At 35.1% G+C, this 12,603-nt stretch overlaps 2 protein-coding genes across 12 annotated transcripts in view; one reads left to right on the top strand and one right to left on the bottom strand.

The window, feature by feature from the left end:
* TWIST1 (twist family bHLH transcription factor 1) overlaps nucleotides 1-12,603 on the bottom strand; it is a 170,857-nt gene that overhangs the window by 59,011 nt on the left and 99,243 nt on the right. The gene's annotated exons all lie outside the window — the stretch shown is intronic.
* HDAC9 (histone deacetylase 9) overlaps nucleotides 1-12,603 on the top strand; it is a 347,135-nt gene that overhangs the window by 306,135 nt on the left and 28,397 nt on the right. For all 7 annotated transcript variants that reach the window (XM_039332526.1, XM_039332546.1, XM_039332536.1 and 4 more), the window contains one exon: nucleotides 12,453-12,586. In XM_039332526.1, the coding sequence (XP_039188460.1) occupies nucleotides 12,453-12,586 (134 nt within the window). The remainder of the gene's footprint in view (nucleotides 1-12,452; nucleotides 12,587-12,603) is intronic.

Below are 12,603 nucleotides of genomic sequence, written 5' to 3'. Positions count from 1 at the left end.
TGCTTTAAAGACATGGAGTTTGGTTGGTTATTGGTTTAGTTCCCCTTCTAAATTCCTTTATTTGTTTGATCTTATTTTATAAACTCTGATGCTGGTGCCATGGTAAAAACATATTCTGTCTCCTCTTAAGAAATACAATAATAAAATCTCTTTGATCTTACTTTACAAAATCAGATGTTAGTACTGATATAGTAAAAGACCTTTCCTCTCTTCCCAAAAAGTTTAATAACAAAATCGGTTGTCACAATGTTTGAGCACCTGATCCAGTTCTTTAAAAGTTTCTCAAAGATAGATGGAATAAAATAAATACTTGGGTTCAAAAAGATAGCACAATATGTATTAATAGACAAATATGAAATACTCCCCTCCAATCTACACTGCAATGTTTTAGGTTACATCAGGGCAATGGCTTCCATTGGTGAAGCAGAAATCGTAAGATGGCAGATGGAGTATTATATGGGACCACTTATCTCTAATTGTTTCTACCAACCCAGTATGTTTGGGCAGACAGGATGTGCACCAAACCCTTTTAATTAAATGCTGCCATCTCATGGGATCAAGGAAGCTTGCCTTCTCTGTCGTGATCTGCACCCTCTGTAATGTTATCCCCCCAAAGAATTGATTGGCACCTTCTATCCTGAGGTTCTGATAAGCCCCTAAGACTTTATTCTGTTCCAAGACCTAGAATTAATATGGTTGCTATCTATTGGTGGAGTCCCTATTGTATTTTTTATTGTTTGTTGTTCTAGTTGCTTTAGTCTCTAGGCTGCCTATTTATATGTTTCAACTGTTTTAATTATTTTATTTTATTTTGTAAGCCATCCAGAGTCTTTTGTAGAGGGCAGTCATACCCTCTCATCTTTTTAATTTAGTTTAATAAATTTGAGCATTGGTTCCCCAGACATGCACTAGAGCAGTGGTTCTCAACCTTTCTAATGCTGTGACCCCATAATACAGTTCCCCATGTTGTGGTGACCCCCAACCACTTATACATCACCGGGTACTAGGGGCGTGGCCAAAGAAAAGGGGGAAAAAATGGCAGACAGCCTTGTTTGGCGACCCCCGTGAAATGGTCATTTGACCCCAAATGGGGTCCCGACCCACAGGTTGAGAACCACTGCACTAGAGAAATGCTTGCAAAATTACTGTATATAAATTAGGATTTTTTTTCTTTATTTGCACACTATTGGATCAAGAGTAGGCACTAGGTGTCTCTTTGTTTCTTCTCCCATTCCTATATCCTAACAGAAATGGGAACTGTTATTAGCTTCAAATCCATCCTTGAACTAAAGCTTGACTTTATATTTCTGTGAAAGGTGTTTCATATTCTTGATGAGGGCTGATTATGGCAAGATTTATCTTCTAGAAGTCATGATGGCAGCATATGTTGAATTGGTTTTTTTATACAGATGGTATCTATTAAATTATATGATACATTGAATAATTATATAATTTTATGTTTTAGGGTTAAATATTGGCTTTAAGCATAATATCCAGGTTGCAGCAAATTAAGATAAAAAATAATTACCTTTTTTATACATCAACCGAACAGCCAAAGCATGAAATTGGTCGTCCAGTCACTTGTCTTTGTGGCTCTACCTTAAAGCAAATATTTACTGAATCTCATTTATGGTTGCAATCTGTGCAACATCTTCAACTTGTCTCCCATTATATATTAACCCAGATTGTGAGACTGTAAGAAAGGATTCTGCCTTTGATTCGATATAAGATGATTTTGGGGGATAATTACAGGAGTAAGAACTCCCATGATTGTGATACTATCATTGTGTAATTCTGCCTTTCAGGGTATGTCAGGCATTTTCAATAGTCCAACTCTGTCAACCGTTTGATACTTAAGACTTTATACTGGTTATATCACTTTCTGATTCTGAACCTTTTATTTGGTAAAGTGAGCTTCAGTCCAGGAGAAGATTTGTATGAGAATAACAGAGTTGTAAGGGACCTTGGAAGTCTACTTGTTCAACCAAGTCCAGCTTTTGATTTTCTGCTTTTTGGTATATATGGTTTTACATATATACCAAAGTCTTTGTTGTTTTAATTTAGTTCTGTAAGTCATATTATCATATTCAATGAACAGCATTGCAATTATTATCCTCATAATCGTAGTGATATCAGGGAGTTTGAGGATTGCAGCTTATTTTATGCAAACAAAATATTGATAGAGAACAATGTATTTCCCATTATATGCAGTATAGTTGAACTGAATGAATGTTGGCTGAAATCTAGCTTTTTAAAAAGCATTTTTCAAATTTTCAACATAATCCAGCAACAACATGACTGGACAGCCATTTGTCTGAATTGGTATAGGGTTTCCTCCCTGAGCAGGGGGTTGGATTAGATGACCTCCAAGGTCCCTTCCAACTTTTTATATTATTATTATTATTATTATTATTATTATTATTATTATTATTATTAAGTATTTCTAACTTTGTCATGAAGTTCTATCCAAAGTTTTCCTTTAGGTTATTACTGATGAGGAAACTCAATATTTCTGAATTCATAAAATTAAACAACAATCTAAATCACTTAACAATCATATAATATTGCCAGGGTTAGAAAGATGTAATATTTTACATTCTATAAAGAAAAAAATCCAAACACTGTTTCCTTGAACCTAATCTCTCCTGAACATTCAGGAGTTGGTTGCATGCCGCTCTGGAAATCTGGCACAAGAAATGCCTGTTTTATTCTGACCATATAAAATAGCAGCTTCATATGCACCACAATAGCAGGAAAAATATAGGAGTAATTTTACAACTTAGTGATATGCATGGTATCATCCAACACAAGTTATCCATCAAATGTGAGAAAAAGAGAGATGATCCTGCTATTAAAAAAAGATGGTAGGGTAGCAGCAGGGGAGATTTTTTTATTTCTATTTTTCTTTGGTCTTTTCCTCAGAGGCATATTTTTTTCAAATGGATCTAAGCACAACAATTGACACAAAGAGTACAGATAGTTCTAGTTTAATATCCACTCATTCATCAACCTTTCATAGTTATGACAGTGCTGAGCAAAAGGTACTTATGACAAGTCTTAATAGTTACAGCCATGATTGCTATTTGAAATCTTCATTGCTAGCTTCCAACAGGTAAAGTCAATGGAGAAACTGGCAGAAGGCCATAAATGCTAATCATGTCACCACAGAATAGCAATGGCATTTAGACTTATATACCACTTTACAGCCCTTTCTAAGTGGCTTACAGAATCAGCATACTGACCACAAGAATCTGGCTCCTCATTTTACTGATCGGGTGGAAGGCTGAGAATGCTTCAACAGCAGAACATCACCTAACAATGGCATTTGGGACTGCTATTACTGCCATCGTACATTGGTGCAGTCATGTGACATTGCACCTCACAATTGTGTCATTTAGCAATGGAGTTTCCAGTCCCAATTACTTTTGGTAACCAAGGATTGCCTGTAAAAAGAAAGATAAGGTCTATTTGGTTACCATAAATGAGTTTAAGTCTCCAAAACCAGACCATTACATTTATAATACCTCCAGTTGCAGTTGTTCACCATGTGAATCCCAAATGGTTGTTAAATGTAATGTCATGTGGTTGCCATTTGCCAACTCCTGCCAGCTTCTCCATGTAGTATTTTATTGGGAGCCAGTTTTGTAATTGCAATCACATTACCTCTTATAATTGTGAGCCAGTTGCCAAGTACCCAAATCATAATCACATGACTTTGAGGACTTTGCGAGGGCCATAGCTTTGAAGACCAGCTGAAATACAGCACCATTGTAACTTTAAATGGTTGCTGAACGAATGGTAGTTAACCAAGGAAAACCTGTATTAAACCACCACATGAACATCAGATCCTCTCCCCTCAAAAGCAGATACAAAAGTTAGTTTTTAAAAACATTTGTCATCTTTGTGTTATGTTCAAAATAGATCTGTGCTTTGAAAAATACTTTTTTCCTTTCAGACTTTGTTGTGTATATGTATATGTGTGCTACTGAATCACAACCTGGAAATAAACCCTAAATGTAAACTGTATGCACTCTCTGTGCTCTTTTCTGGATAATTTCCAGATTGTGTAAGGCCAGGCTATTAGACATACAAAAAATTATCTCGCATACTGTATATTTACTGTATCTTTTTGGCTCAAATATACAATAATCTGTTACATTCATTGTCTTACTCATTCACAAACACATCATAGATTATTTATTCTTTTGCTGACACACCCTGAGCAATTCATATAAAGCATATTTTTGATAGCCAGTATCCACCCACATATATTCACTTAGGAACTATATCAGAATAAAGGAAGAATTCATTTGTATTGTTTGGATCAAAATACATAGTGGTGTTTGGATTTAGAATGTAAGATAATTTGTGTCTTATTCATAGAGAAAAACTATATTTAGATGCCTGGAATTAAGAAGGAGAGATTAATTTCAGCCATGGAATAATAAAACATTAGAACATTAACAAATCTGTAGCTATGTTTCAGGCTCAGAAATTTTGTTATGTTCATGTCTATAGAGCACAAAATGCTACTGGCAAACCTGCTCTACAAATTAATTTAAGTTTCTCTATTGACATTTTTATGTTACATAAGTATTTTAAAAGTTAGTTCTGTATCTTAACAATACAATAAAGGAAATCTATTTCTATGCTTATATATCAATTCTTCCATGGAATATTTTAAAGGCTTGGTGCATTAATCGATGGATGGAAGACCAAGGTATTCTATGTAGCATGCCTTGACTCAGCCTTCTGCTCCACTCCCACTCAGAGTGAAAGGCTAGCAAACACATATATGTTATCTGTTCCAGTCCACTGTGGTACCAGGAAAGAAACAGGAGCATCTTGTAGATCACTACTGGAACTCCAATATCACACATACTCATTTGTTTTTAGAAACATGCACTGAAGAAAATTGTAACAATGAATGCTGGAATTTTAAGCAACTCATCATTTTTTTTCATCATTATTATTTCTATGGGATGATAATAGGTCTATCTTACTATGATAACCACAGCTTCAAATTATATGTAGGTATGTAAACTGCATGGATAAGTCAAGGCAGCTGCCAGGAGTCAACACTAATTTGAACACCAACACATTTAAAAAAAAAAAAACAAGTCAAAGTATTTTTATCCTAATACTGATTATAGCTCGGAGGAGCGCAGGAAGAAGTAAAGTCTAAAGAAAAAAATAGGTGTAAATGTAAATCTTTATTTAGCAGAATACTTTCTCTCAGCTCATACAGTAACTTGCTTTCTGAGTGCATATCCTAGCATCCTTAAATAATCCTTCCTCTGACTGTATTTGAGGTTTTAGCAGTTATTAGTAGCAACTATGAAAAACCTATTATGCTCTTTTAATTAATAAAAATAAATATTTGGGGATTGCCTGGGGAATATTATTTTGATGTCTCTTAAAAGCAGCTTACTTTTAAACCCTTATATTCCAAAGTTGGTTCTAGTAATTCATTCTTTAAAAGGGAAAACTTCTCTTTAAAAGGGATTGCTGAGAAGTCTTTTGACAATAACAATTTCAACAAATTGATCACATTTCCTGAACACCCAGTCAGTTGCTCTTGTATTTTAGCTTTTTGAAGTCCATGTTGATTGATAACAGAAGGTTTGTGTGATATCCTGTACTTGGAAAATTCCAAGTGGTACAGCCAGATGAATATCAATTATAGTTTTTAGGGTCTCAAGAGGATTTATAATAAGTTAAGTCAGGGATCAAAATAGCTTCCCCGATCAAACTTCAATGGGCTATATTGGTAGACTAGAATTTCAGGTTTCCATTGACACATTTTTGTAATAGAACAGAAAGTTGCTCAAAATATATTATTTGGAAATTACAATTAATCACAAGGCTTTGTGGGCCAAATTTCAGTTTCAACATAGTTTTCTCAGTTTTGTTGAATTTCACCATTATTTCTGCGATAAAAATGACAACAATCTAATTTCTGGCAGTTTACTCCGTATGTCAGATGGATCGTGAGAAGTCCAAAGACAAAAGACAAGTGACTAACTCCTCAAGGTGTGCTGTAATTCCTAAGAAATGTAGCATGTTTCAGAGTCCCTCTGCTACCACAAAATAGAATTGATTAAACATGATGGCTCACATCCACAAGTGCTTGCACACTAGGTTCAAAGGCCAATGACCTTAGAGTTTTTTCCCAAAGATAAAATGTTTATCTGTTTTATGCACAAATAATGCTCTAGGGTAGAGGTGTATTTACAGGAATGATTCAAATTTATCAAATTTATACATCAAAATTATTGATCAAAATTATGGATAAGTCCTTTTATTTAGGGTGGTCAGGAAACTTAGGTACAAGGTTTTAATCAATTTCAAATGTTCAACAGAATTTTATGACCAAATCAGATTAAGTCATATTTTATCACCCAATTAAATGATTTTCATGAAATCTGAAAACATGAAGAAATTCCCTGCCTCTTTATCATTTTCAGAAGAGATTTCTATAACATTTTAGAATACAAGTTCATTTATGACTTCTGAGTAACTTGCTTGAAAATTGCAATATAGTGGCAATTTTGAAGGGTCACAAATAAATATGTAGGAAGCAATACCAGGGCAACTGAGTTTTCTACTTCTGAAAAATACTGCTGATTAGAAATTTTCAGAAAAATCTGACCTGCAAATTATCTTTATTTATAAAGTAAATAAATCCTTCCTAATATACATAGTTATAGAGGAAAACAAATGAACATAACATAAATTATTGTGAAGAATGCTAGTATGATATAATGCGGTAAGAAGTACAAAATGGGTTGGTTGTGGTCAGCTGAGAAATTTTGTGGATATTTTCAAAATATATAACTATGTCAGCATCTCTGTCTTCAAAAATACTGCTTGAATTCTTGAAGATTACCAACCAGTTATGATAGCTCAGGGAACTCAACCTTATCAGATTTGCAGATGATACTAAGTGGGCAGGAACAGCCAACACCCTAGATGATAGGCTCAAGATCTAGATGGATCTTGGCAGACTTGAATACTGGACCTTATCTAACAAAATGAAATTCAATGTAGAGAAAAGTAAAGTTTTACACTTAGGCAAGAAAAACCAAAAGTACACATATAGATTGGGTGAAACCAGGCTTAATAGCAATAACTATGATAAGGATCTTGGAGTCTTAGTGGACAATCAACAGGGTGCAGCAGCAGCCAAAAAAGCCAATGCAATTCTAAGTTGCATTAACAGAGGGATTCAATCAAGATCATGTGAGGTACTAATACCATTCTATAAAACCTTAGTAAGACCGTACCTAGAATACTGCAACCAATTTTGGTCTCCACACTATAAAAAAAGATGTTGAGACTCTAGAAAAAATGCAGAGAAGAGCAACAAAGATGATTTGGGGACTGAAGGCTAAAACATATGAAGAACGGTTAGAGGAATTGGGCATGGCTAGTCTAGTGAAGAGAAGGGCCAGGGGGAGACATGATAGCAATGTTCCAATATTTGAGGGGATGTCACAGAGATGAAGAGATCAACCTATTTTCCAAAGCACCTGAAGGCCAGACAAGGAATAATGAATTGAAACTGATCAAGGAGAAATTCAACTTAGAAATAAGGAGAAATTTTCTGACAGTGAGAACAATCAACCAATGGAACAGTTTGCCTTCAGATGTTGTGGGAGTTTCATCCCTGGAAGCTTTCAAGAATAGACCAGACTGCCATCTGTCAGAAATGGTGTAGAGTCTCCTGCTTGGGTGGAGACCTACAAGGTCCCTACAAGGTCCCTTCCATCTCTCTTTTTCTAATTCTTTCCATACCTAATGTGAGGATGTGATTATCAGCTGTCTCACAAAACATCTGCCCTAGAAGAATTTTTTATTTTTATCTTATTTTGTGCCTTTGAGTCAGTCTTGACTCTTGGCCATTATGAAGCTCTTGGCAAGTCCTGAAGTTTTCCTGGCAACATTTTCAGAAGTGGTTTGTCATTGCCTCCTTCTAAGCCTGAGAGAGAGAGAGACTGGCCCAGAGTCACACAGCTGGCTTTGTGCCAAAAATAGAATTAAGTTTTCTGGTTTCTAGCCTGAGTCCTTAACCACTAGAACAAGCTGATTCTCCTGGTGCAATTAGTCATTCACAAAAGATCCATATCTATAAAAAAAGAAAAGAAACACTCTTGGGTGTAGCTACCCACACTTTAATTTCTAAGGCTGTCTTAGAGGTGAGGGTGGAGCCCAGAGAAATATAGAGAACTGCAGATGATGCTTGACAGTGGTGCTTTGTAGCATGCTAACTTCTTATTCATTTTAGTTAATTAAAATAATGCCAAAGTAAAATAGTTGGGTAAGAAAATCACCCTACTGACACCCAAAAATATGATTTCATTTGGTAGGCATGTTTTTGCCTTAAGAAGTATGTTTGGGACTAGATGAGAGATTGTTACCCTTAGTCAGCATGAAGTAGATGTTTATATATAATAAAATTATTTTCAAAACATATATAGTTGTATACAGTTACAGTATATTTGAGGTATTGAAAAATAAAGCTTTTGGCAAATTGATGAGATCTTGATGTTTCCATTTTTATCTATTTAATTTTCCATTTTATTTATTTGACCAATTTGTAGTTCTTCATATTTTAAAATATCATGGTACAACTTAAGTAATATAGTAATATAATATAAAAATGAAAATGATTAAGCATTTTTAATCTTATACATTTAAATATGAGTGAGATTAATTAATCCAAATAAACATGGATACGATTAGGCTGATTATATCACCTTGTTCATTTTTTATAAGTACTTGAATCAATTAATTGTTGCACATTTAGAAGGCATCTATGGATGTTATACTATTAGTTAGCTATAAGATCAACAAAGTTGGGTTAAAGAGGTACCATTTTAATTGCTATGGATTTGTTTAAATAGATTCTAATTAAGCAATTATAGATGAATTCTTGCCAACAATTATTGTAAGATCAATACCCACACAATGAAAAGATTAATTATCTAAATGCTATTTAATGAAGAATAAATATTAAAACTGTTTATTTAATACACAATTACAATCTAACACAATAAAAAGTTATACACTAGAACTTTTTTCCTAATGATTTTTTTAAAGTAATGGTTTGAAAATTCTACCCATTGCCTAAAAGAAAATTATCTTTTATAATGACATTTTTGAATTAAGGCCTATGGAAAAAAGTATTTCAAAGAAACATTTTTACATGACATTCTTCTGATGGTATTCATTTTTATATTATTCCATTATCCTATTCAGGTATTGTAACACTCAAACTTTGATTAAGCTTCATTTCACCAGTATAATTTAATGGAATGGAAAGAGTTCATAGTGAGTGAAAGGAGAACCAGAACTAGCTGCTTTCTTGAGGGTAATTTGCACTTTGCACAAATGAGATCAGTGTGATATTGTACACCTGGAAGGTATACACCAAACTGGCTGGGACCTGGGACCTCCATCAGGTATTCAGTGGATGTCACTTCAAATTCTACAAAGAAGAGAAGCAATGTATAATGTAATAAATAAATTGATAATAAATAAAGGAGGCAAAATAGCACCATTATTTTCAATGTTCACAGCCTGATTCTAAAAGAGTGAACTATCATTTCATTCCTGTATGGATGTATTTATTTAGGACACCAAGCTTGATGACTCAGGAAGTTGTATTTTTTAAAAATGACCCAGTTAATTTTAGATGCTATTGTTGGAAGCATATCAATGAAAATTAATCAAGAGGTCATAAAAGAACCACAAGGATAAAGTGCAGAACACTGGTGGGTGGGAGAACTTTTGGCAACAGCCACTACAAAGGCTTTAATGAGAGGAAAATATGTTCTTAAGCAAATTAGAGAGCAGTGGGATGATTAAATGGTAAATAATGGTTATATACTGTCTAAAAGACAGAAACAATAGATGTTTGAGAAGTAATATACTGTCAATTTGCTTTGTATATTAGTTTGTTTCTGAGTAACTCAATTTACCCTTTTGACCAAAACAAATAGATCTCAATAGGCCTGAGGTAATAAAAGTGGGTAGCTGGACTTATGGACAAAAGAATCTTGTCCACTTCCTCAGGCATTACTGAATCAAGTTCAATCCAGATAACATCACAAGACTATTCCCTGGGCAACTCATTAGAACTTACCCAATCATGCTCCAACTCCAAGCAAATCTGAGCAACTTTATCTGCTACATAACATGAATATTCCTCATTATAGCTGAAGATGATGTTCAAGCCACCCCAATAGAGAGTGGGTCATCCTAAACAAGACCACTGGAAGATTATCAATAGATGCAATAAGAGTGGATAAATACCAATGTTTCATCACCCTTACCACCATTTGTGCCCAAATATATTCAATGTATTTGGTCTTTGCCTTTCTCCAATTGTGCTTTGGGTATCGTTTCTGATGTTTCATTTTCCAGAGCTCATTAGAAAACTAGAGAGCATATGGGATTGATGAACAGAGAGATATTACAGAAGAGCAATCTACTCAGGGTCTCCATCACATGCGTATTCCAGGCTGCAGCCAAAGTGCCTAACTAGTCCTCGGAAAAAACCTGAAGCTTCCTCTGGAATCCAGCAACATCCATGAATTGCCTAGGACAAGAGTTCCTAACCACAGCCCACTACTGGGCCTTGAGTGGTTTGGAACTGAGCCATGGAAGTGGTTGGCAAGTGCACATGTACGCGCATCCCCACTTGCATAAGCAGTGGGCAAGCACATGTGCATATGCTCCATTTGCATGAGCAGCGGATGCACATGCCCGCCGCTTGTGCAAATGGAGGTGCACATGCACATTTCCTTGCCTACTCACATAAAACCATCCCCTCTCCCCTCCCCCCGCTGGTCCACAAAGCTGGAAAGGTTGTATAACTCTGGTCAAAGACAGACTGCAGAAATGGCTGCCCTAGAGAATTAGACACCAATCAAAGAGGGAGCTGTCTATAGCAATAGACTGATGGTAATGTTCTCAAAAAACAGATCATACTGCAACTGCCCCAAGGCAAGAATCAAATCTAGTCTATGACTTCCAGAATAAATTGGACCTCTATTATTTGGGACAGATACATCCATCCAGAATCCATGAATGCCTGATATAACATCAGCAGGCGACAAGTTAAAGTTCCCAAGGACCATCAACTTCAGCTATAAGTATTAGTAACACGGTATCAGCAGATATGCAAGTATTTTTCCCTATTAACTGCTAAGAGGTATGAGCATTGTCCTTGATTTTTTCTGAAATTGAGTTTTCCAGACTTACTCCAGTTCCTGACTAGACCAGTTGCCAGGTCTATGTGAAAAACAGTTCCTCTATGTGGCCAAAGTTTATTTTCTTCATCACAGATTATGCTTGAGATTTCTTAGATGGCTTCCTCTTCAGATGCTATGATTTTCAGTAGAAATGAATGCTGGCAGCTCTCCTTGTAAAATTAACATATGGCATCATCTTCTAAATTAACAGTCAATATTCCATGCTGATATTTCCTGTGAGCCTCAAGGAGAGTGCTTCTGCAAAAAAAAAAAAAAAAAAGCAAAAGAAAGGAAAAAGAAAAAATCTGTGACTTGCTTGCTGCTGAGAAATTCTCAGCACTTTTCACAGAGATTTCTGTTGGGTGTTGCTGACTACATATTCTGCTTTTTAAAATATTTTTTGTATTAATCTATCACAAATATATTTTCCTTATGTCTTTTTTTATTAATGTCATTAGAACAATTATGTCAGATAATGGATAGAATTTCACAGGCTTCTATGCTGTGGGCTAATTGCAAGAGTGCAGTTGTCCCCATTATTGTACAGCACATTCTTGTGGGACAAAAGCATAAAAAGTTTTGGTTTCAGTGCTATGTATTTCCTTTGGATTCAATCAATCCTTTTGTAGTTATGCCCAAAATTGTACTGTAAAGTTTTTGAATACATGAATTTTTAGGCAGTTCTCTTTATTTTTGGGGGGGCGGAGTTCCATTTCAACAACCACCCAAATAGTGGGTAACAAGACCTTGAAATAATTACTTTATGGATGTACAAATGCACACTTACCATTTTGTACACGCATAAAATTCCATTCAAATATCCAAAAGTCCTCTCCAAACAGAATCACGTCCTTCAAACCACAAACATATGAAGAAGTTTATTGCAGATAGCAAGATCTTGTTTGCACTTACAAACCAAATTTGATTGCTAATAAAAAATAAGGGTCACCTCTATCAATATATGTCCCCAATTTCATGAAGTTTTCTTCTGTAAAAAAGGCTTCTGTTTTTCTAAATTATTTTCAAGTATTTGTAGATGTCATGAGTTGGTGGTTCTGAGTCCAAATTATTGTTTAAAAATTATGGTACTATCATTGGTCCATTCTTCATACATCCAATAAATCCTAATATGCAGTGATTATTTCATATAGATACTTCTAATGTATTGATTTGCATATTTTATTGACATGGCAGGTTTTGGTCACTTCATCAAACAGTTGCTGACACTGGCAGGTGGTCGCATGGTGCTAGCCCTGGAGGGAGGACATGATCTTACTGCCATCTGTGATGCATCAGAAGCTTGTTTAAATGTTTTACTAGGAAACGAGGTAACCAACATATTCAA

This window comes from Crotalus tigris, unplaced genomic scaffold (assembly GCF_016545835.1).
Source record: "Crotalus tigris isolate CLP2741 ecotype Arizona unplaced genomic scaffold, ASM1654583v1 scf7180000017624.2573661763:2888555, whole genome shotgun sequence".
NCBI lineage: Eukaryota > Metazoa > Chordata > Lepidosauria > Squamata > Viperidae > Crotalus > Crotalus tigris.
The sequence above is the reverse complement of the archived record's forward strand: the minus strand, read 5'-3'. Positions and strand labels throughout refer to the sequence as shown.